The 27141-nt window shown below is 36.8% G+C and overlaps 1 protein-coding gene across 1 annotated transcript in view; it reads left to right on the forward strand.

Annotated features, from left to right (window-relative positions):
* LOC149283402 (pecanex-like protein 2) overlaps positions 1-27141 on the forward strand; it is a 65457-nt gene that overhangs the window by 1338 nt on the left and 36978 nt on the right. Inside the window, exons 2-9 of the mRNA XM_089497629.1 lie at positions 1118-1326; positions 2038-2120; positions 3789-3927; positions 4906-5041; positions 6117-6259; positions 6947-7100; positions 7849-7881; positions 25620-25791. Of these exons, the coding sequence (XP_089353755.1) occupies positions 1118-1326; positions 2038-2120; positions 3789-3927; positions 4906-5041; positions 6117-6259; positions 6947-7100; positions 7849-7881; positions 25620-25791 (1069 nt within the window). The remainder of the gene's footprint in view (positions 1-1117; positions 1327-2037; positions 2121-3788; positions 3928-4905; positions 5042-6116; positions 6260-6946; positions 7101-7848; positions 7882-25619; positions 25792-27141) is intronic.

Below are 27141 nucleotides of genomic sequence, written 5' to 3' on the forward strand. Positions count from 1 at the left end.
GTTGTGTTAATGTGAGTATCTGGTTGTGTTGGTGTCTACATGTGTTTATAAGTGTGTATGTCTGGGTATATTAGTGCTTGTGCTTTGGCGTGTTAGTATGTGTAAGTGTTTGATTGTGCACCCGTTAGAAAGAAAATGTAATAAACGAGATAGTTCCAGACTGACTTTTATTTCGTTATTACTAATAAATAATCTATAGGGAGTCTATATTTACACCAGGGACACAGTGGATTTAATTTTCTGTAAAAGTATTTTACAGTGATGGACAAGACTTATCTTAGATACAGCTGAGATACTCATTTAACATGTAAAAATGTTATATATTGGTGTCAATGGTTTTTTTTTGTTTGTTTTTTGGTACTTTAAAATGTCTCTTTTGTGTGGACAGTTTTAAGTTAAAATAAAAGTGTATTATAAAACCACAGAATTAATGTAATGCACAGTACATCAGTTCTCTGGTTTTACAATACATTTTTACTTTACATTACAACAGTACACACAATGAAACATGATAATATATGTTTGCATGCAGGGGAGGGCTAGCAAAGGGGAGGGGGGAAATGGGAGGGGGGAAATCCCCCCCCGTGCTATGCGTAAATAATAATTTTGGGCCACTGGGTAAAGCTTTATTGTGTGTTTTACTTATCATTTCATATATGACCACAAGGCACAAGCAAACCCTAGCTTAAAAAGTACTGTAGAATGAATGTATTCATTGAGTGAGCTGTTTTCTAATGGGTGAGACTGGATAGTATATTGTTGCTTCCAAATGTGCTTTAGGTAGCCCCCTCCACCTTTTCAGTGCTGTATGTTTCCAGCTCTCCATACTTCTGAATAATTCAATATAATAATATTTCAGGTGCCTTGATTGATTTTTTTATTACATCATGACCCCCCAAGATCATAGATTGTAAATTTCACTGTTTCCTACCCCGAGTGGCCACCTATATCAGTGTATCTGTTGAGTAAGTATGGTCTATGCTAAAAGAGGCTAAGAACAACAAATCTGACATAACAGATACATAATTAAATATACACCACAATGGGTTGTATTATTTATATTGTATTATTATATGGCGATATCACAAATATAACACTTCATTTTTGCCGTCAACAGTGTTTGCCACCAACTATGTTCACTACAAGCCTCAGCTGTAGTCTCACGGCAGTGCTGTTTGCAGGAATAAAACTAACAAATTACTGGCTGCATCAAATGTTTGATAAAGGAATGGAGATTCATCAGAAGGAAAACCAGAATATAGCAAAGTTAAAGGATAACAAGGAAATCAACAGTGTCAATATCACAATTAATCCCGGTACTTTAAGGTAAGAATTTGCTGAATGGAAAGTCTGCTTACTTTGGCAAAATCAGGGGACTTTTTATGTTGGCTGAAATTTATTATTAAAATGTTCAAGAAACTCATGTGCAATATACAGTATGTATCCCTGTCACAAGGGAAAAATACATTTTTATATGAAATATATGTAATACTATACATTTGGTCGGAAACACGGAAAACGGGGCCAGACCCCCACTGATAAGACGAAAAATGTAGCAAAAAGCTAAGAATTTTCATCTGACATTTGTGAGTCCAAATTCACTCACACACTCATTCTAGTTCACTCACTCACGCTCTCTAAATGTTTCTCTACAACTCTCTAGAGGATAATATGGCGCCACTTGTGACGCGTGCACTGAGGGTAATATGCGTCACTGCAAGCACCGCCATATTACCCTCAGTACACGCAAGGTCGCTGGTGGTGATGCCGTCTTCCACAAGTAGATAAAAGATGTGGGAGGTGGTCGGCAGAGAACGTATGGAAATATTTAGAGAGCGTGAGAGAGAGATTGAACAAAAATGAGAGTGTGAGCGTGAATGTGGGCACCCCCCGAATTAAAAATGCCCTTAAATTTTGTTTTCACATGTCTAAACAGATTCTATTTTTTCATATTGTTAAGCTAAACATTTTTTTCAATCCCCTTTGAAAGGAGTTAATTGTTAATTATCTTTCTTGTTTTATGTTTACTTTTAATAGCATTAACAGTGAAGAAGCTGATAAGAAATCAAACAAGCTTGATTTAACTGTTTCCAACCACAGCGGTGCAAAATGGAAAGATAGTAATAGAAGTAGCTCCTCAGACTCATTGGTCAGTATTCCTGATATATGCCATCTAACCAATCAGTTTAATATAGAGTTTCAGATTCTAATAAAAAGCAATATTTAAGGGACGCTCCAGCCTTCATATGCACTTGTGATGTGATGTCTGAGTATTACCTTGTAATTAACACTAAGTGATTAACAATCATCAGAATAAATCAAGGAATTCATTAGTCTTCTTTGTACATATAGGATGTTTCTCTGCCACCTGTTTCCCCTGCTGAGCAATTTGCAAGCACAAAGTACTTTAGACTAGCTAACACCAGAGCTAACTTGTGCATGGATTCTTTGGGGTCTAAGAACAAGAGCATATGCTTTTGGTATTCCTTTCAATTTCATCAAGAGGAGAGGGAGCATTCCTCTGCATCTCTTTTTTAATTAAAAAAGCATTTTAAGTACCTATATGCATTGCTTTTTTATCACAAGGCTGTCTGGGGCAGTAGACTACCTCATTAAAGATGTCACTATTGATATAATACCAATACCTGGGGACTCACAGGAATTGTGAGTAAGTATGCGCTCCACCTGCTTTCTGACATTGGTAGTACTGATGTTATCTAAATGAGGAATCCACTGGGAGCACGTGTAATACTTGTATATGTATGCAGGTGCCCAGTATTCCTGACATCAGTGAAGGAACCTGCAGCATTATTTTGTGTAGATGCAGCTTGGTGAATGTTGTGGGCGGGGGTCTGTTTAGACTTTCGTGTGGAAAGTGTGGCTATTGATTTCAACGGAAGCTACATCCTTCAAGCAGCCGATCAGTGGCAAAAAAATGTTGGAGCATGGAAGGCAGCTACTGCAGAAGGACTGATTTCTAGGTCATATATGTGCTTTATTTTTATTTTGTTTTCATTTTAAAAGAATGCAAATTAAAGTACTCACAAATGAAACACTAATATTCCCATTTAAAGCCAATTATTTAGCTGCTTGTACCAGAAAGTAAAACTGCAGGAGGACAAGTATTTAAGCCATAGAACTTAATCAGTTGCTAACAATTTATTTGCCTTCCTTTGTTCAGGTGGTGAAGACACTGAACAGCTGTGAAGACAAAAAAGGTTTTTAAAGCATATGTATATATATTTTTTTTAAAATGTCTTATGTTTTAATTCATTCTGTAGTGACAACATACGTTAAATTGATACGTCCCTGTACTACATAATTTGGGAGAAGAAGCTGCCCTGAGTTTTAGTAAATCTATTTATATTATCTATTTTTTATGAGTTTTTGATTTGTGCAAAATGTATATTTATTTGAAATATTAGAACATAAGGAATATCAAGCATAAATCATATATGAATTGTAATGTATATTAAAGAAACACAGAGATGCACTAGATAGAGGATAGGAGTTTACTTATATACCATGATTGCTGCTATGGTAGCAAATGTAATGTTGAAATTATATTTTTGTTCCATGTAAACTGGTACATTGGTAGAAGTAGGCTGCATTAACAGAACACAACTTACTCTACAGGGTAAAATATCTCAGGAAATCAGAATTGTTATCCGTATGTTCATACTATATAAAATGCTATATGGTATATCCTGCTTGAAGTGCACACAGTGACACCATTTTTTTACTAAATGTTTTGGCTGTTTTGTTCCTTGGTTACTTAAATTATCCAGAGAATGCCACAGAGGCAGGAGTTATGGAAAATGTGAAAATTTGTGAAACACTTTCTGAAAAATTCATACCATTGGAACAAAATGAAGAAACTGATGCTAGTAACAATGGAATTCCCTATTATGGAAAGTTGCTTTCGCAGTAAGTAATACCATTTGATAAAATTCAGAATTTTTTATACTTTACGAATGTTTCATATATTGGCATATTCATAGGCAAGAGACTGCTTATACTATAAAGCGCTCGGGGGATCTGGATTTTAGTCTTATAGGCAGACCTCTATTTGAGGTCCGATTATAAGATGACCTTGAAAAAAGAACTGACATAGGTGAAGTATTGATATAGTCGGGTGTCTATCAATGTAACATCCCCTGCACGGTAGCCACAATACTACCCTCCATGGTCCTGCACTACTTCACTAGTGCCACACAAGTTAGGTGTACCTTGGACAGCAAACTCCTGCACTGATGTCAGACCTCCAGGACATGCACCATATCCACTTCAATTAACCAGAAAGGGAAACACCTTTCTATAGCTTACTTTTATAGTCTTGCATGGCATCACAAACTCCTCTCTCTCTCATGTGCCACTCAAGACTTTATTTAAATTTAAAGAACCCAAACTTGTATTCTGTATGTTTTCCTATACTGTAAAGCAAACTTTTTTTTCAATGCTTACAGCCAGGTCTGTTATTGACTATGCAACTACCCCCCATGATAATGAGGATTCTAGTCTTAAAAACCCAAATCCTGTGCTCTGGATGTCATTAGTCTTACTCCATGACTGCTTACCACCAGGGCTTTTCTAAAATGTGCAATATGTAACTACCTCTCCTGTCACTGAGGACTATCTAGTCTTAAAAATATAGTTCCTGGTTCCTGCACTATGTATAGTTAAATAGCTTTCTCAAGCCGTGTAGCTCTTTCATCAATGCTAAATTCCAGGGCTTTTCTGTAATATTGCTACAAGATTTACTGGCGGTTTATAAACAAAATATTTATATTAGAAATATTTTTCTTGTTTCGGCTAGTTGTTCTTTCTAGTTAGGTGATAATGGTAAAATGGTGATTTAATAATATCATGATTGCAGTATGATTGTATACCTTTTATTTTATACAGTAGCATCGACCTAAACTCTGAATCAATGACATGTTCAGAAAGCGAAGGGCCATTTGTTGATGATCCCGATGGGCTTTCCCTACAACAGCCAGCTTCGCTAAATGCTGCAAAACAGAGCCTCTCTGAAACACCAAAAGTGAGACCCTTTTTTTGCGTAATATTATCCTAAAGACTACAATTCTGTGTTTTAAAGGTGGGAGGGAGTTGCATTATACCTGCTCTGGAATTATGATGACCCTTTATTTCATTCTTTTTGTTATGCTATTTTCTTTTTCTGACATTATTTGAACTGCTCCCTGTATGCTCTGAAGTCTGAAAAGTGGTCTTGTGATCATAACAACCAATGGAATAGTCCAATCAGAGTAATCATTTCACGATGAGAGCCAAAAAGGCCAAAAATGATGCGGGCAAATTTTTTGTTTTGTTTTTGGTCCATTTGTTTTCCGACAATTAATTTAATTTCCTGCTATTTAGGTTGTGATGAAAATCGGGGGGATTTTTACATTCTGAAACAAAATTTGTTGTCTCTAATGCTCATTTATTCTCTGATGCTCTTTCACACTCTCACCCACGCTCTCTCACGCTTTCATTCACATTCTCCCACTCTCTCTCTCACGCTCGCTCTACCTTTTCTGCTGACCACTTTCATGTCCCTGTCTCCTTGTTGCCTTGAAGTTCACAGGGGGGGGGGCAGAAAATGAAAGGCAGATTCTCCTTCTCTGTGAATCTATCTGTATTATTCTGGTCTCTTCCCAAAAGGGCAGCCTCTCCTCATCCCGCCAATCGGGGAGAGGGTGTGCCCGGAGGCTCCATCTATTTGCCGAGGTCCACCATGGAGAAGTGGATGGAGCTAATATTTGTATTTAGGAACAACAAAGAGAGTTTTTCTGTTTGTATATGTTCTATATTGAAAGAAAAACTTGGGAAGTGTTTCCCAAGTTGTTGGCATTGCTGGACAGGTACGTGTTTTTCTGTTTGTATATATTCTATATTGAAAGAAACACTTGGGAAGTGTTTTGGTTTTTTTTAGCCAAAGATTTAAAAAGTAGCTGGTTGGATTGTCATCAGATACAGCAAATCAAATTTCCAGAGAAGAGATTTTCCAAGCTCAATATGAATACACTCCATGGATCATATTATTTTATTATTGTATGTTAATTTAAAAAATAGCACAGGCATGTTTTAATCAGTGCATTTCCAATATCTTTCAGCTTTTAAGAAACACAAAAAGAAATGTATCGTATACTGAGTCGTCACACTTTCCATCAAAAGTATTTTATAAATTCTGCATTTTTCCAGAAAAATGGATGAAAAGTTGGTATGATCGACTGACTTTGTTAGCATTGCTGGACAGGTACGTATTTTTCACTTTTAGGTTTTTCAGTACACTAAAATGTTGGCTTTCTGAAAAGGAAATTGAAAATGGCTGTATTGGCATGGAGCATTTATTCAAAGTTGACACGTTTTGTTGGGCCAACTGCGTAAACTTTCAGGACCACGGAGAGCTCATTGTCATCAGAGGAAGAAACCTTTGAGGTCTTGAAAGCTTATGTACTGCATTTCGCAATATTTAGGTTATACTCAGGGAACATAAGATCTTTCTCTAAATGTCTCCTTTCACCCTTACAAAGTTAGCCTGAACCAGTAATGGGGAGATCCTAATAACATGGCTTTTAAATATATATTAAAGATACAGCAAATCATATTTCCACAGAATAAATTTTTCAAGCACAATACAAATACACTCCATAGATCATATTATTTTGATATTGCATGTTAATTAAAAAGATAGCACATGTATCTCTATTGTCACTGGGACAATGACTGGGTATTAAATAAATCTAGCTTTGGGGATTTTAGCTTTATTTTTAAAAGTTACAGTTAAAAGTCCAACTACTCTTGACTATAGACACAGTTTTTGCTACCAGTTCAGACACAAAACAATTATATTTGTACACTGCAGACCAGCAATGGTGTATTACTGTCTAAAAGAGAATGTGCTGGCCTTTGTTGAAGTCACTTTTTGCCATTTTATTCGCAGAACTGAAGATTTTCAAGACAACATCATATGTATATTTTTAGCAGTCTTAGTTTCATTTCTCGGATTTATGGTACTGATGCGAGGCATTTTTAAAGACTTTTGGATATTCCAGTTTTGTGTGGTTATAGCTAGTTGCCAGTTTTCCCTTCTTAAGGTAAGATAATGCTTTCCCATTAAAACTTCTCCTTGATGCAAAATAATGATTCTCTAATAATGAGTTTACCTCCTTTGTTACTGTATACTTAATGTTTTGTGTTTAATATGGCCAATGAAAAAGCAACAACGGGCATTTTGCAGGAAATTATGTATTTTGAGGGGTCAATATCCTAGACATGACCCATGAAAGCAGCATCAGCCCTTCCATGGCAAGGGGGTCCTGTTTGTCTTCTGTTGTGTTCTTCGTTCAGAGCTGGGACGTGACCTTCGTAATCAACTTTAAGGGAGATATCTCATCCTATGCTTTTACTTCACTGACTGAGGCTATTAAACAGATTACTTAAGATATGTTTGTATGTAACGTATAAGTACCAATAAACAAGGAAGTTGAAAAGTTTAACTTGAAAAGGTTTAGTACCCTGGATACACACAAGTGACTTTATTGTAAATACATTTACATTTCAACCTGTATCCAACACAAATGAATGTGTATGTTGTTAAGTAACTTAAAGCATTCTTTTTGGATTTACATGTTTTTTTACACATGTAAAGATTATAAAAAATATAATAAAAAAAATAGATTCAATAAATTTATTTCAGTTTCTAGCTACAAATTCTAACTTAAGTAAGGAATAATACCACACTTGCTTGTGGGTCTTTGGTTTAGGGGAAAATCTGGCCACACAACTAAATATAATGTACTTCATGTGTAAATTATATTATTCCTTACTCTTTTGTATTCTCAGAGCGTACAGCCGGATCCTGCTTCTCCAGTTCATGTAAGTTTCAGTATTTTTAAATTATGCACAATAGGGCAAAATGTAATTGGTGCCTTTTGTTTATGTTTTTTATTTGATAGATTGTAAGCTTGCTAGAGCAAGGTCCTTTCTTTCTTTCTTAACTGCAATGTCTTTCAACATTGCCTTTGGCAGCGATTGCTACCTCTTTCTGCCTCACAGGTACAGCTGCCTTTTTAACTCTAAAGGGTTATTTTTTCCCTTTTTTCTTTTTTTACTGTTAGGGTGTTGGGTAAGAGGAACATTTCTTAGTGTAGATCCATAGACTAGACTAGACTGAAAAAATATGATAGCATATAATGTGTTTTAATAAAATCATAACAAATGTAATTTTATTTTTGGTACTTTGTCATTTCTAATGATAGTTTGGACTAATTTATCCCCACTTCTCCTCAGAAAGAAAACAACATATTTGTGCGGTTAAAAATAAAGTGCAAAATTATGCTTGAAAACATGATAGCAAAAGTGCTAAAAAAACATTTAGTCCTGAAGTGTAAAAAAGGAAAAAATACCCCTAGTCCTTAAGGGGTTAAGGATTTCTTAGGTCGGTGCATTAAAAAATAACTCATATAGTTGAATGGTGAAAGTGGTAGTAAATGCGTGTTTTTTTTATGGATATTATGCAAAATCAAAGTATGTTTCGGTATTTTGATTTTATTGAAATATAACTTTATTATCACTTCACCACCACCCCCCCCCACACCCCCATATGACTTGGATAGTGAATTAACCCAATCAACAAGGATTCCCGGGCCAAAGCACCAGGAACACAGCAGTAAATGTATTCCCTCCAGATATTTGCTTTACTTGATATTACTTCTAAGAGCCCAGAGCTAGGGTCTATATAAAATAGAAAAGGACAGTGGCAAAAATGTTGTGGGTTGATTAGTTCACCTTTGAAATTTTTTTTAGAAGTCAAACTGTACCAGAATTCCTGTATAATACAAAAGAATCCTACCACACCTTTCACATATATAGCATAATGTTATAGGTATTGTGGTGTGTACAAGGATCTCATCCTCAAAACAGGGAAACTCCTACAAACTTGTACACCTTACATAAAAATAGTTCTACACAAGCCCTTACTTTTTTTTGAAAAATATATTATTTTATTACACAAAAAATCAAATATAAAAACATATACAATATCTCATAATTTAGACAACAGAGGTTTTCAGAACATTTATCAGAGCATGTGGAGAAGTTGTGGTTGCATATATATAAAGTGCCTCAAGTGCATGTAAACAGTATATCAGTTATAAAGTGCTTAATCATTCCACTGTTATTCCTTGTAATTCTCTATGGAATGCGCTCATTGATTGTATAAACATATAATAGACTTGTAGTATTTATAATAAGGGCATGAATTAATTCAAACAATCAAAAAGAGGTCCTAAAAGTACTATAATGCTTACCCATTATCCTCCTCCACTTCCCCTACGCCGTTTCGGTTCTCCTTTTTCAAGGGGTCGCTAATACTGCCTTGTTGTATACAGCTATATATATCCCTCCCATCAGAAGTGACGTACCGAAGTCCAAATTGGTGCCGATGCTGCGTCTCCGCCCCGTAATTCACTGCCTCATGTCCGATGCCCTCCCCCCTGGCGCGCAGGCCCGAAAAGCTATTTGCCGAGCATGCGCGCCACGGACGAGGCACCGGGCAGAAGCAGGTAGTGATGGGAAGTTCGGATCATTAAAGTGAATCGGATCATTTCGATTCGTTCACTGAAATGATCCAATTCATGATCCGGATCTTCGGATCACTCAGTGTGCCTGCACGGAATTACTGTTTTCCAGTAACTCCGTGCAGGCACACTAACGATTGGCCCCGCCCCTTTCATTATGAATCCTCCCCCCTGCCTCCAGTGATGTCAATGAAGGCAGAGAGTCATTCAAAGATTCGGATCTTACAGGGATCCGAATCTTACAGTGATCCGGATCATTGTAAGATCCAGATCATTGTAAGATCCGGATCATTGTAAGATCCGGATCTTTGAACGACTCTCTGCCTTCATTGGCATTCTAATCATTCAGAGAATGTCACCATACTGTTATAAATAATACATTAATAATCACTGCCCCCAGGATTTACATTCCCCCTTACCTGCAACTGCACCTTAAGCTAACTTTATTAAATTAATTAAATTAATCCTCACCATTAAATTAACCCTAAACACCCCATCAACCATGACTGCCCCTAAAATTAACCCTTAACACCCCATCAACCATGACTGCCCCTAAAATTAACCCTTAACACCCCATTAACCATAACTGCCCCCAAATTAACCCTAAACACCCCATTAAGCATAACTGCCCCCAAATTAACCCTAAACACCTCATTAAGCATAAATGCCCCTAAATTAACACTAAAGACCCCATTAAGCATAACTGCCCCAAATTAACCCTAAACACCTCATTAAGCATAACTGCCCCTAAATTAACACTAAAGACCCCATTAAGCATAACTACCCCCAAATTAACCCTAAACACCTCATTAAGCATAACTGCCCCTAAATTAACACTAAAGACCCCATTAAGCATAACTGCCCCCAAATTAACCCTAAACACCTCATTAAGCATAACTGCCACTAAATTAACACTAAAGACCCCATTAAGCATAGCTGCCCTTAAATTATCCCTAAACACCCCATCAACCATACCAATTTATTAGGTAATTTATCTGGAGTACATGCAATTAATTTAGGGGCAGTTATGGTTAATGGAGTATTTAGGGTTAATTTCAGGGGCCGTTATGGTTAATGGGATCTTTACGGTTAATTTCAGGGGCAGTTATGGTTGATGGGGTATAAGGGTTAATTTTATGCTGATGACTGAGGGTTAATTTAATTAATTTAATAAAGTTAACTGTAGGTGCAGTTATAGGTAAAGGGGGGCAAACTCAGGGGAATCTAAATCCTGGGGGCAGTGTGAACATTATTAATGTATTTATTTATAAAAGTATGGTATCAGTAATATTCTCTGAATGATTCGAATCTCTGCAAGATTCGGATCCTTGTAAGATCCGGATCCCTGTAAGATTCGAATCATTTGAATCTTCGGATCATTCGACTCTTCGGATCATTCGACTCTTCGGATCATTCGACTCTTTGAACGACTCTCTGACTCTGAGTCATCGTTCCTGTGTGAATTAATGAGCTGTAACCTGACCCCAGAGTCTGTGTCTGAGTACTCTGCAGATGACTCACAGCTCTAGGATCAGGTTACAGCTGCATGATTCACAGACTGAACCGCTACAAATGAATCGTTCAGTCTAGTGAACTGATTCATCCGGATCACTAAAAAGAACATCACTAGAAGCAGGATCTCAGGACGGCCATCGCCGCACCGGCGCACTAGGACTCGGTTCGGGACTTCTCTTCCATTTACAACAATACCAATGTGCCAGAATGACACCTAACTGTGTAAATGCCAGTGATTCCAAATAAATATAAAAATACATTAAAAGATATATCAATATAAAGTGCGTTGTGTGTCCATAATACATAGGTGTTATGAATTAATAAAGTTTTGAAGTGCATGAATTCATATATATCATCATGTATATAATACATAATCAAAAATAAATTAATGTGCCAAAAATTAAACATGAATATAAATAATCAATTGATCATTTAAATAAATAAAAATTAAGTGATAAATTTCATTAAATTTAATAAATCATTTAAAATATATATATTATCAAATGGTAAAGTGACAGTGCATGATAACATATCAATGACTACTTATATATAGTCCTGTTAATAAAGTGAAGAAATGTTGTGATTCAATATATAGTAGTATTATTAACTCATTACTGGCTTCTGGTAATGTTGATTTTCATGATCTTTTTTCATATGAATCTTCAATGGTTTATTGTTGGGGGTATTCATAAATCATGATGTATAAATATGTAAACTACAAAAGAAGGAAATAAAAGCAAAAAATTAAAATCACCAATGGAAAGAAATTATGAAAAAAAGATTATAAAAAAACAGAAAATGACAATTGCTCATTCAGGCCAGCAGGTGTCATAGTACCTAACTGTACAATCCACCTGCATTCCTTTTGAGCTAGAATTTGCTTTCATTTCCTTTTCCTATTCCTTTTAATTTATGCCCTTATTATAAATACTACAAGTCTTGTTTATACAATCAATGAGTGCATTCCATAGAGAATTACAAGGAATAACAGTGGAATGATTAAGCACTTTATAACTGATATACTGTTTACATGCACTTGAGGCACTTTATATATATGCAACCACAACTTCTCCACATGCTCTGATTAATGTTCTGAAAACCTCTGTTGTCTAAATTATGAGATATTGTATATGTTTTTATATTTGATTTTTTGTGTAATAAAATAATATATATATTTTTTTTTAAAGTAAGGGCTTGTGTAGAACTCTTTTTATGTAAGGTGTACAGAATTCCTGTATGTAGAAATCTCTACATTTGTGGTTTTGCACTTTTGGTGATATTTCCACTACCAAACATAAATTTGTTTGCAAATATAGTACAAAGCACTTTTAAACTCTGATGTAGGGACATACTAAAACGAATGACAAAATGGAATGCCCATAGACTATAATGTGGAGGAATGCCCACAGACTATAATGGAAGGGAAAAGAATAATTGATTTTTAAATAAAATCTTAAGAAATAGCATTTAGATCTTTGTCACACATACTCCCCTAGTACACACATGTGATCTAAAACTCATATTATGTGGGATTATAGCTGTTTTCTATGGAATGACAGGTGAATGACAGTTTTGAGTAAATGCCCAAAGGATATAATGGGAGAAAAATAATCTTGTTTTTTAGAGAAAACCATCTGACATATCATATAGATCTTTGGCACACATACTCCCCTAGTACAGCTAGAGGTTCTAAAACTCATATTTAATGGAATTATAGCTGTTTTCTATGGAATGACAGGTGAATGACAGTTTTGAGAGAATGCCCATAGGATATAATGGGAGAAAAATGAAACCTATTTTTCAGACAAAACTCACTGAAATATCATATAGATCTTTGGCACATATACTCCCCTAGTACAGAGACAGGATCTAAAACTCATATTATGTGGGATTATAGCAGTTTTCTATGGAATGACAGGTGAATGACAGTTTTGAGTGAATGCCTATAGGATATAATGGGAGAAAAATTAAACTTGTTTTTTAGAGAAAACCCTCTGACATATCATATAGATCTTTGTCATGTATACTCCCCTAGTACAGTTATAGGTTCTAAACCTCATATTAAGTAGAATTATAGCTGTGATCTATGGAATGATAGGTGAATGACAGTATTGATGGAATGCCCATAGGATATAATGGGAGAAAAATCAAACCTTTTTTTCAGACAAAACCCTCTGAAATATCATAAAGATCTTTGGCACATATACTCCACTAGTACAGACACAGGATCTAAAACTCATTTTATGTGGGATTATAGCTGTTTTCTATGGAATGACAGGTGAATGACAGTTTTGAGTGAATGCCCATAGGATATAATGGGAGAAAAATTAAATTGTTTTTTAGAGAAAACCCTCTGACATTTCATATATATATATCTTTGCCATGTTTACTCCCCTAGTACACACATGATATAAAACTCATATTATGTGGGATTATAGCTGTTTTCTATGGAATGACAGGGGAATGACAGTATTGAGTGAATGCCCATAGGATATAATGGGAGAAAAATCAAACCTGTTTTTCAGACAAAACCCTCTGAAATATCATATATAACTTTGGCACACATACTCCTCTAGTACAGACACAGGGTCTAAAACTCATACTGTGTGGGATTATAGCTGTTTTCTATGGAATGACAGGTGAATGACAGTATCCATCTGACATATCATATAGATTTTTGTCATTTTGAACACTGGTGACACTTGTAATATGTTGGTCACCAGAATGAGGAATCTGCACACACACCAAAGGAACTCTGGTGCTTAACTGTGCCAGGAAGGGCCAGCTCCCCAGTAGATCAAAAAAAATAAAGGCTCCAGGCACTCAAGGGTTCTAGCTCAGGCAGATTTACCGTATTTGCTCGATTATAAGATGAGGTTTTTTCCAGAGCAAATGCTCTGAAAAATACCCCTCGTCTTATAATCGAGGTCGTCTTCTAATCAGACCTCATTCTGCTGGGGCCAGGCTGCTTACCGGGCTTTGGTTGCGAGCAGCGTCTCAGCTATTAGCAGCAGGAGAACAGGAAGCTAGCAGCGTACTCACATAACTCTACCTCCCCCCTCCTTCCTCTGGGGGCGGGGCCAGAGAAGTTGCTCGCACAGCCGGGCCCCTGCAGAAGTCTGCGAGTGGGAGATCTGCAGTTCAGGTAAGGGGGTGGGGGAGGGTTTTTGTGATTAATGTGTGAAGTATGTGTGATTAATGGAATGAATGAGTATTTAACTGTTTGTGAATGAGTGTGTGTATGATAGCATGGATGTATAAGGGGGGTGGTGGTGGTAGCATGGCATAGGGAGGCTGTAATCACACTACTATCATCCCCAGGTTCAGCATGTACTGGCTGCCTTGGGTTGATAGGAGTGTGATTGCTGTTAGCAGTTATATATATATATATATATACCTCCAGAAATGCATTTTAACCCCCTATATGCCACTCAGCCCCATGATATGCCTTTTAACCCCCTATATGCCAGAGTGGCATATAAGGCTATGAGGCATATCATGGGGCAGAGGGGCATATAGGGGGTTAAAAGGCATATCATGGGGCACAGTGGCATATAGGAGGGTATAAGACATTTCTGGGAGCAGAGTGGCATATAGAGGGTTAAAAGGCACATCATGGGGCAGAGTGGCAAATAGGGGGGTATAAGGCATTTCTGGGGGCAGAGTGGCAAGCCTGGGGGCAGATGTGCATAACTGGGGGGGGCAGGTTGGCAAATAAAAGGAAATAAAAAAATATATATTTTTCTCGATCATAGCTTTTATTAAATATGAAAATTAGTTTACATGAATTAATATTTACTGGTAAAACTTTTTTCCTATAGGGTCGTCTTATATTCAGGCTTTTTGTTTTTTTCTTAAATTAATATTTTGATTTTGGGGTGTCGTCTTATAATCAGGGTCGTTTTATAATCTATACGGTATTAACCCCTTCGAGACAAAGGCTGATTTTACTTTTTGTACCCTTTGTGACAATGGCCTTTTTAACATTTCTGCGCTGCTTGTGTTTAGCTGTAATTTTCTTCTTTCCCGTTTACTGAACCCACACACATTAGATATTGTTTTTTTCAGGACAAGAAGGGCTTTCTTTAGATGACATTGTTTTGATTGTATCATATTATTTACTATTAAAAAAATTATAAAATATGGTGAAAAATTTTGAAAAAAATGACTGTTTCTAACTTTTAGTTGAAAAATCTTTTACTCATCTATAAAAGGTAATGAAAAAACCTGCTAAATAGATTCTACTATTTGTCCTGAGTTTAGAAATACCCAATGTTTTTATGTTTTTTTGCTTTTTTCTACCCATTATGGGGCAATAAGTACAGGTAGCGTTTTGCTATTTCAAAGCCATTTTTTCCAAATCTGGTAATTCTTCCCCCCATGTGCCATTTCGGGTATCTTTGAACCCGGCCAATGCAATTTACCCCATCAAGTCATATATTTTTGAAAACTAGACAGCCCAGGGTATTCCAAATGCTAGTATTTTAACTCTTTCCATGCACCATATCTACCACCAGTCTTTGTCAAACTTTATGGTAGTCATTTTTTTGCATTTGTTTTGTCATACACATTTTACTTCAGGTATGAATTAAAATGTTCTAGTTTATGTCACTATCACAAAACACCCCAATATGTGTTCAGCAACATCTCCTGAGCGCAGCGATACCCCACATGAATGATTTTGCCTGGCTGTTTGGGGGCAAAAGGGCCACATTTGGGGCATGCGCATTTTTCAATGTTGAACTTTGGCATTTGGGGATCCACTGCCCATGCCCTATTTGGTACATCTTTGAGCCGGGCCATTTCAGTGTGCCCAATAAACCCATATATTTTTGAAAACTAGACACCCCAGGGTATTTCAAATGCTAGTATTTTAACTCTTTCCATGCACCATATCTACCACCAGTCTTTGTCAAACTTTGTGGTAGTCATTTTTTTGCATTTGGTTTTCCACACACATTTTAATTCAGGTATGAATTAAAATGTTCTCGTATATGTCACTATCACAAAACACCCCAATATGTGTTCAGCAACATCTCCTGAGTACAGCGATACCTCACATGAATGATTTTGCCTGGCTGTTTTGGGGCAAAAGGGCCACATTTGGGGCATGCGCTTTTTTCAATGTTGAACTTTGGCATTTGGGATCCACTGCCCATGCCCTATTTGGTACATCTTTGAGCCAGGCCATTTCAGTGTGCCCAACAAAACCATATATTTTTCAAAACTAGACACCACAGGGTATTTTAAATGCTGGTATTTTAACTCTTTGCATGCACATATTTTACCACCAGCATTTTTTCAAAGTTTGCAGTAATATTTTTGTGTGTGTATTTTTCCCACACACACCTACTTTATGTATGAATTTACAGCTCCTGGTATATGCCGCTGTCACACGACACCCCATAATGTGTTCAGCAACATCTCCTGAGTGCAGTGATACCCCACATGCATGGGTGTGTCATTTTTTGGGGGAACTAAAAGGCCACATTTGGTACGTGTGCATTTTTCTAATTGGAAATTAGATGTGTGGCCATCCTTCCCCCCGTGTTAATTGGGACGTTGTTGAACCTGGCCCATTCAATTTACCCCATCAAATCATACATTTTTTAAAAGTAGACACCCCACGGGCATTTAATATGCCAGTATTTTAACTCTTTCCATGCGAGAATTGTTTTAAGCTAATATGCTAATTTTAGGACTTGCTCACAAAAATATATTTTTTATATATATATATTTTTTTTTTATTTTTTTTTTTAAAAAATTTAACATTTTTTTTCAACTTGGAGGTTCCCCTGATAGTGACATCAGTGGGAAATGATTTTTACATTTTACTGTTTTTTTACTATTTTTTTCTAATTATTAATTTTATTTTATTTTTTTATTTATTTTTACTAATCACACTGTGATTAGAAAGCTGGGCTCCATTGACTTGCATGGTGAATGCAGTACCTGTATTCAACCTGCAAGTGGAGCCAAAGTTCTCTAGATGGTCTGGACTATCTAGCGAACTTTTAAAATTTGTGGTTCCTGTTACAGGACGGCGGCCATCTTCCTTGATGGCGAAGATTGCCGGCAGCTGCGGCTGTGACCGCTCTCCGGAGCGGTCACAGCCCATCAAAAGGTTAGTGTTTGGTGTCGCTGGATGCCTCCTGATCGAGGCATTCCAGCGACACCATTTAAGTTTAGGAGGCGATCGTCGATCGCCTCCTAAACGCTTTTAAAACGGGCGTCCGCCGCCATACAAAGTATGGCGGATGTTGACGCCCCGTGGAGGGGCCAGAGATGGCCCCTTCGTGCCGATCGCGGCGTTGCTGAATGCCTCGAGGTCGAGGCATTCAGCAACGCTTTTTGGGTGCAGAAAGCGATAGTAGATCGCTTTCTGCACCCGTTTAAAGACGTGCCGGTCCTGGCACGTCAATTGTCGTAAAGCACATGCTTTTCCGTGCCGTGCCAGGACCGGCAATTGTCATTAAGGGGTTAAAGGAAGACAGCAACAACGTTTCGACCTCACAATGAGGTCTTTATCAAGTTGATAAAACTGTTATTTTGTTGAATTGAGTCCTCACACAAGTATGCTATCCACTCTTCTCTGATAAAACATAAGTTTGCCAGTTGGTAACAAGCAGCTGCAATTGACAATAATATGTCTCAATTTTCTTTTGCTCTTTCTTTTTCCTTCATGGAATCTATGACTATCACCTCCCTGGTATTAAAAAACACTACACCAAGGCACCAGTGCTGTCCGGAGCCCCAGGAATCCGTGTTAAAAGGAACCAACAAAATGTCTTTGTTTAAGGGGACATTTTCCCCCAAGAAGCTGTAGAAAATGTCTGCTCTTCCTCGCACCAAACTTTGGTAAATGTAGGTGGGGCACATCAAAATCTTTTCTGTAAGATTTCTCTGGCAGATGAAGTTGCTTATGGCTTCTTCAATAGCTTCATCGCAAAGCCATTGTCCAGGATCCAGTGTTTTCAAAATTTGTTCTTTTACTGTTTCTAGCAATTTGTTATCTGAATCTGTTGGTGGCAGGTTCCAGGGGGTTAAGTCATCTCATGCAACAAGTTCATTCATTTCATGCCCATCCTTCTTTGGCGTTGAGTGTTTAGGCAGTTGGCCCAAGGATTTGATGGAAATATCAAACTCAATTATGGCTATATGACTATGTGGCCAGTATAACTGAGCTGCAAAAGCAAATTCTGCATTCTGCACTAACTAAAGTAAACATCTCATACTTACAGGCAATAGGAAGCAACTTCGAATAAAGTAAACATTGCCCTAGTAAATTAGATAAATGGTTTAAATGTTATAATGAGGCTTAAAGTGATATTTATTAACTAAAATAAACTGAGATAGTGGGTTCTATCCAATTATGTGAGATTAATCAGTTATTGTTTTTTTGACTAAATAGGTTGTATTTCCGTCTATGGTATTCAATGAGCTGAGATAGATTAATTTAAGCCTCTGAATAGAGCTGGATATTTCAATATGCTGATTTAGACATGTGTTAAGCTGGACCAACCTAGGTTTATTTGGCTGTTAAAACATTCACAAATTAGCCCTGAATAATACATAATTAAATTGGTGACATTTATTTAAAGGATGTGATTAACCCCAGCGTTTATTTTACAATGCTTTCCAAAAAACTACCAGATAAATTTCCATCTTTATTCATCTATAATTTCCTACCAACTCATTCAGTGCATCCCCACAAATTATATATTGAGTTTTTAGAGGACAAGTAGGATCTTATATACACAAACCATTTAATATTGAAAACAAATTCTAAAAAATGCAAAAAAAATACCATTCTTTTCACAGTTGCTTCAATTAAAAAATATACATAGCCAGTGTAAAGTAAGTAGAATAAAAAATCTAACTATATTTAGGTATTTACCTTGATTTTGGAAACACCTCCTATGCCTGGTATTTATATTTATATCGGTAGTTACTCGGCAAAATATGAAAGATGTGCATCACTGTTTTCAAACATATATATATATATATATATATATATATATATATATATAATTATAGTTGGGCTCCAAAAGTATAGAAAAAGCTATACTGCTGTATAAAGGTATACAGTGCCCTCCACTAATATTGACACCCTTTGTAAATATGAGCAAATAATGCTGTGAAAATTTGTCTTTACGTATGTTTCCATTGATAGTTTACATTTTTTAGTACATCTGGATGACTTGGAATAGGAAGTTGCTCAACCATGACTTCCTGTTTCACAGGGGTATAAATATTAGGTAACACATAGGCCAAATTCCCTTAGTCATTGATCATAATGGGTAAAACCAAAAAATATGGCTGTGATGTGGGGCAAAAGATTGTTGAGCTTCACAAAATGGGAAATATTTTTTATTAGTGATATTGTTGATGGAAAGGTATGTCTTTTTGTAGATGACACAAAAGTTTGCAACAGGGTTGATGTTCCTGGAGGGATAAGCCAAATGGCAAATGATTTAGATAAACTGGAAAAATGGTCAGAGCTGTGGCATTGATAAAGTAATGCACCCGTGCATAACAACCCAAGGGCAGAGTATAGAATATTTGATACGGTCCTAACCTCAACGTGTGAGGAAAGTGATTTAGGGGTAATTATTTCAGAGGATACGATTTAAGTTTTTAAATACTTAAAGGGAGTTTATTTAAAAGGAGAAACATCAGAAAATATTTCTTAACTGAAAGAGTAGTGACTTCATGGAAGAGCCTTCCATCAGAAGTGGTAGATGTTAATACAGAGAAGGTGTTTAAGAAAGCATAGGATAGGCATAAGGTTAAGCTAGATATAAGATAAGGCCAGGTACTAAGGAAAGTTTTAAGATGTTGGGCAGACTGGATGAGGCGAATGGTTGTTATCTGCCGTCACTTTCTATAAGTGGCTTTAAGAAAATGGCAAAACCACTGAAAATGCCTACTTCCACCACCAGTGAAATAATTAAGGAGTTCCAGTCAACTGGAAATGTTATGAATTAACCTGGAAGGAAGAGTCTGTGTGTCTATATTGTCTCAAAGCACTGTGAAGAGGATGGTTCCAGTCGCAAAAAAAAATCTCCAAGGATCACAGCTGAAGAATTGCAGAAATAAGTCTTGGGGTCAGAAAATCTTCAAAACTACAATCCAACGTCACCTACATCACCACAAGTTGTTTGGAAGGTTTGAAGAAAAAAGTTTCTACTCTCATCCAAAAACAAACTCAACTGGCTTCAGTTCGCCGGACACTACTGCAACTTCAGATAGAATCGGGTTCTATGGTTGTGTGAAACCAAAGAATAGTTTTCTTGCCAATAAACACCAATAGTGGGTTTGGCGCACACAGAGAGGTAGCCATATGGAAAAGGACCACATGCCCACGGTTAAATATGGTGGTAGCTTTTTTAATGTTTTGGGGCTGATAAAATCCAGGTCCTACTATGGCCATCGCTGTCCCCTGATTTGAACTCCATAGAAAACATGTGGACAGTCCACCAGCGTCGACCTTGAAATGTAAAAGAGGGGGAGAGATTTTGTATGGAGGAATCAGATCCCTCGCCATGTATTCTCCAACCTCATCGGGCATTGTAGAAGACTCAGAGCTGTTATTTTGGCAAAGGGAGGTAAGCACAAAGTATTAACTAAAAGGGTGCCGAAAATTCTGTCACACATATATTTCATTTAAATTTTTTTTTTTAAAAACCTGTGTTATGTTTGCAATTGTTTGATATCCATGATAGCAGAGCATTTCTGTGTATTCTTTGAAGAAAAGATGAAAGGGTTAAACAATAAAGACAAATCTTCACAGCATTTTTAGCTCATTTTAAACCAAGGGTGCCTATATTCGTGGAGGGCACTGTATACCTTTATACAGCAGTATAGCTTTTTCTGGCCACTTTTGTGGGTTAAACTCCAAGCATATTATATATATCCCAGTAACCCAGTTTAGCCCAGTAACTACCAAAATAAATACCAGCCATATGAGGTGTTTCCAAAATCAAGGCAAATACCTAAATACATTTTTTTCTTACTTTGCACTGGCTATGTATATTTTGTAATAGAATAAACTGTGAAAAATTGAATTTTTGCTATTTTTAGATTTTTTTTTTCATATTAAATAATGGTTTATGTATAAAATATTTTTTTCAAATGAAGATCCTACTTGTCTTCTAAAAACACAATATATAGTTTGTAGGGACGGACTGAATGAGTTGGTAGGAAATCATAGTTAAATAAAGATGGAAATTTATCTGATATTGTTTTGGAAAGCATTGTAAAAAAAAAAACAAAAAAAAAAAAAACCCTGGTCATTAACAGGTTAATCACAGCCTTAAATAAATGTCACCAATTTAATTATGTATTATGCTGGGCTAATTTGGAAATGTTTTAACAGCAGAATAAACCTAGTTTGGTCCAGCTTAACACATGTCTAAATCAGCATATTGAAATATAGGGCTGCAACTAACGATTATTTTAATAATCGATTAGTTGGCCGATTATTTTTTCGATTAATCGATTAATCGGATAAAATGGCCTTTCTCTCTCTCTCTCTCTCTATTCACCTTCTTATTTTACTGAAATAATAATAAAAGCTACAAGAACCCAAACACAGTGTTTCTCAAACTAGGTTTTAATACAAAGTTATTAGTAAATATTAATTCATATGTTAACTATTTTTCATATTTATTAAAAACTATGAGAAAAAAGCCTTGTTTAAATTTTTTTTATTTACCAAACTGCCCCCGGTTATTCACATCTGACCCCCAGCTTGCCACTCTGCCCCCATATATGCCTTATACCTCTTATATGCCAGTGATATGCAGCTGAGCCCCCTGATATACCTTTTACCCCCAGATATGTTTTATGCCCCCCTGATATGCCTTATACCCCCTATATGCCCCGAATTTTCGGTTTTGGTCCAGAATTTTCATTTTAGTGCATCCCTAAAATAAATAGAACTATTTTATTTTTACTTATCCAGAATCCTGAATTTGTAGGCCCAGAAATCCCAGAAATCAGTGAGAGGAAAAGTAAAGGTTTTGTGTCATTTACTTTATTTTAATCTGCATATTTTATTAAAGGCCATATTTTCTCTCAGTGAAAAATGAGTGCGGCCCTTGCACGTTTACAATTCTGATGAAGTGGCCCACTGCAGAAACAACTTGGACACCCCTGCCATAGACGGAAATACAACCTATTTAGTAAAAAAAAACAACTGATTTATCTCACATAATTGGATAGAACCCACTATCTCAGTTTATTTTAGTTAATAAATATCACTTTAAGCCTCATTATAACATTTAACCCCTTAATGACAATTGCAGGTTCTGGCACAGCACGGAAAAACAAGTTGATTATGACAAATGACGTGCCAGAACCGGCACGTCTTTAAACGGGTGCAGAAAGCAAACGTAGATCGCTTTCTGCACCCGTTTAAAGACGTGCCGGTGCTATAATGCAAACGGGGTTGCTATAATGCCTCGACCTCGAGGCATTCAGCAACGCCACGATCGGCACCAGGGGCCATGTCTGGCCCCTCCCCGGGGCGTCAGCAACCGCCATACATTGTATGGACGCCCGTTTTAAAAGCATTTAGGAGGCGATCAACGATCACCTCCTAAACTTAAATGGTGTCGCTGGAATGCCTCGATCAGGAGGCATCCAGCGACACCAAACACTTACCTTTGGATGGACTGTGACCGCTCCGGAGAGATGGCGGCGGCCCGGGAAAAAAAACAATAAAGGTGAAAAAGTTTGCTAGACGGTCTCCAGACCCTCTAGAGAACTCTGGCTCCACTTGCAGGTTGAATACAGGTACTGCATTCAACCATGCAAGTCAATGGAGCCCAGCTTTCTAATCACAGTGTGATTAGTAAAAATAAATTATAAAATTAATAATAATTAGAAAAAAATAGTAAAAAAAAAACAGTAAAATGTAAAAATAATTTCCCACGGATGTCACTATCAGGGGAACCTTCAAGTTGAAAAAAAAATTTTAAATTTTTTTTTAAAAAGGAAAAAAAAATAAAATATATATATAAAAAATATAGTCCTAAAATTAGCACATTAGCTTAAAACAATTCTCGCATGGAAAGAGTTAAAATACCGGCATATTAAATGCCCATGGGGTGTCTACTTTTAAAAAATGTATGATTTGATGGGGTAAATTGAATTGGCCGGGTTCAACAATGTCCCAATTAACACGGGGGGAAGGATGGCCACACATCTAATTTCCAATTAGAAAAATGCACACGTACCAAATGTGGCCTTTTAGTTCCCCCCAAAAATGACAAACCCATGCATATGGGGTATCACTGTACTCAGGAGATGTTGCTGAACACATATTGGGGTGTTGTGTGACAGCGGCATATACCAGGAGCTGTAAATTCATACATAACATAGGTGTGTGGGGGAAAAATACACACAAAAGAATACTACTGCAAACTTTGAAAAAATTCTGGTGGTAAAATGTGTGCATGCAAAGAGTTAAAATACCAGCATTTAAAATACCCTGGTGTGTCTAGTTTTCAAAAATATATGGTTTTGTTGGGCACACTGAAATGGCCCGGCTCCAAGATGTACCAAATAAGGCATGGGCAGTGGATCCCCAAATGCCAAAGTTCAACATTGAAAAATGCGCATGTCCCAAATGTGGCCCTTTTGCCCCAAACAGCCCGGCAAAATCATTCATGTGAGGTATCGCTGTACTCAGGAGATGTTGCTAAACACATATTGGGGTGTTTTATGATAGTGACATATACCAGAACCTGTTTATTCATACCTGAAGTAAAATATGTGTAAAAAAACAAATGCAAAAAAAATTACTACCATAAAGTTTGACAAAGGCTGATGGTAGAATTAGTGCTTGGAAAGGGTTAAAATACTAGCATTTGGAATACCCTGGGCTGTCTAGTTTTCAAAAATATATGACTTGATGGGGTAAATTGCATTGGCCGGCTTCAAAGATACCCGAAATGGCACATGGGGGGGAGAATTACCAGATTTGGAAAAAATGGCTTTGAAATAGCAAAACGCTACCTGTACATATTGCCCCATAATGTGTAGAAAAAAGCAAAAAAACATAAAAACATTGGGTATTTCTAAACTCAGGACAAATAGTAGAATCTATTTAGCAGGTTTTTTCATTACCTTTTATAGATGAGTAAAAGATTTTTCAACTAAAAGTTAGAAACAGTAATTTTTTTCTAAATTCTTCACCATATTTTAGACTTTTTTTAATAGTAAATAATATGATACAATCAAAACAATGTCATCTAAAGAAAGCCCTTCTTGTCCTGAAAAAAACAATATCTAATGTGTGTGGGTTCAGTAAACGGGAAAGAAGAAAATTACAGCTAAACACGAGCAGCGCAGAAATGTTAAAACGGCCATTGTCACGAAGGGTACAAAAAGTAAAATCAGCCTTTGTCACGAAGGGGTTAAACCATTTATCTAATTTACTAGGGCAATGTTTACTTTATTCGAAGTTGCTTCCTATTGCCTGTAAGTATGAGATGAAATGAATGAACTTGTTGCATGGGATGACTTAACCCCCTGGAACCTGCCACCAACAGATTCAGATAACAAATTGCTAGAAACCGTAAAAGAACAGATTTTGAAAACACTGGATCCTGGACAGTGGCTTTGCGATGAAGCTATTGAAGAAGCCATAAGCAACTTCATCTGCTAGAGAAATCTTACAGAAAAGATTTTGATGTTCCCCACCTACATTTACCAAAGTTTGGTGCGAGGAAGAGCAGACATTTTCTACAGCTTCTTGGGGGAAAATGTCGCCTAAAACAGACATTTTGTTGGTTCCTTTTAACACAGATTCCTGCGGCTCCGGACAGCACTGGTGCCTTGGTGTAGTCTTTTTTAATACCAGGGAGGTGCCTGGAGCCTTTATTTTGGTCTACTGGGGAGCTGGCCCTTCCTGGCACAGTTAAGCACCAGAGTTCCTTTGGTGTGTATGCAGATTCCTCATTCTGGTGACCAACATATTACAAGTGTCACCAGTGTTCAAAATGACAAAAATCTATATGATATGTCAGGTTTGATTTCCCTCCCATTATATCCTATGGGCATTCACTCAATACTGTCATTCACCTGTCATTCCATAGAAAACAGCTATAATCCCACATAGTATGAGTTTTAGATCCTGTGTCTGTACTAGGGGAGTATATGTGCCAAAGATATATATGATATGTGAGAGGGTTTTCTCTAAAAAAACAAGTTAAATTTTTCTCCCATTATATCCTATGGGCATTCCCTCAAAACTGTCATTCACCTGTCATTCCATAGAACACAGCTATAATCCCACTTAATATGACTTTTAGATCCTGTGTCTGTGCTCAGGCAGTATGTGTGCCAAAGATCTAAATGATATGTCTTAAACTTTTATTTGAAAATCAATTATTCTTTTCCTTTCCATTATAGTCTATGGGCATTCCATTTTGTCATTCGTTTTCGTATGTCCCCTGATGTACTTGGCAAATGTCTTTACATGTAGTGTAATATTATTCTTATTTGTTTCAGGGATATAACCAAATAATCACATACAGTAGGCCAATATACTTTTGTATGTTGTGCAGTCTTATTTTGCTTCTGGATTCTGGATGTAAAAGTTCCAAATTAGAGCAGATCACATTGTATGGTGTAAAGTTATTTACTCATGAATCATTTCAAGTGAGTAGAGATCAAGTTATTGGTAAGTATTTTATCAGTAATTTAATTTAATTGTTCCTGGTTTTGTTGAATATGTATGTGTGTATATATATATAATATATATATATAAATTTATTAAAGAATAATGTGATGTTGGCGTCTTAATACTTGTTACCAGTAAATGGGTTTGTTGCATATATTACAAGGTAAATATTAGAATGCTGGGTGGTATATGGAAGAGAGTGAAGAACTTAAATTACCTTTCTTAATAGATTCATTTAAAGTTCATTAAAAGTTTTCTTTTGTTTTTTTAAACAGATTCCGTATAATATAATGTTTTCACACAACTGCATGTTAGATAGTTATCTGTCACCTAGCAGTATTGTCCTAACTGAATCTACATGACAAACAACCCCACTCTTTATCATGATGTTTTGTTATAAAAAGCTGTATGGCTTAATCACCCAGTCTGACTGATGACAGGCCTATAGAGAAAATTATTTAATTGGATAAGGAGGACTTCTTTAGCATTAGTCTAACCTGTGCTGACATTAGAACCACATAAATAAAGCCACATTTTGCATCAATATATACATCAAAACTTTTTTGACAATATATGTCTTGTATATAGGATGTCAGATGACATTTGTGCCATTCACACCATACAATTACAACACACACACACTGTGGCTCCTGTGACGTAATCACTGTAAGTTTTTCGGATGATCTGGAGGCTTCCAACGGTAAGCATTAAGTATGTGTAACTTACAAGCTTAAAAAGATAGGAGAATTTTGGTCGGCCGCCATATTGACTGGACGCTTTTCCTGGGGTATCTCCCAAGGCCTTCCTAAATCCTATAAAAATTACCCTGTAAAACTGCAATCCAAGATTGAAAATGGTCATGGTAGTCTCTTACACTTAGAGCTATCTGTAGTCGCCTTTCGTTTTGTTCTTCGCCGCCAGCCATGGGTTCCGCATGACTTGATGGGTCTGACCTTCAGTGCGGGCAACTCTGCCACAATAAGAGCCTCCGCCCCTTGAGACACCCCAGGAGGCAAAAAAATCCAGATAAAGCTCTTCTGCTGAGCACACTGGGCTCAGGCTATCACCCGGAGACCCTAGTTTCTGTTCAAAAGAAAGGATATCCAGCTTCCTTTAACCTGAGCAGGTCCAGTGGACCAAGGGAGACTAACTACTGCAAATTTTGTGGCTATGTAATCAAGTTTTCCAGGCCTCATGCAATTTGACTTACCTGAGTAAGAACAGTTTGCTAAAGAGACTGGACACTTAAACACTGTGTTCCATGCTGCACCACGTGTATCCTTTCCATTGTACTCGATTAATTTGGAATTCTCTCCTGGAACTTTAGAGTAGCTTGCAAGAATTAATGGG

This window comes from Sceloporus occidentalis, unplaced genomic scaffold (genome assembly GCF_023333645.1).
Source record: "Sceloporus occidentalis isolate IW3139 unplaced genomic scaffold, rSceOcc1.0.p SCAF_105, whole genome shotgun sequence".
NCBI classification, from domain to species: Eukaryota; Metazoa; Chordata; class Lepidosauria; order Squamata; family Phrynosomatidae; genus Sceloporus; species Sceloporus occidentalis.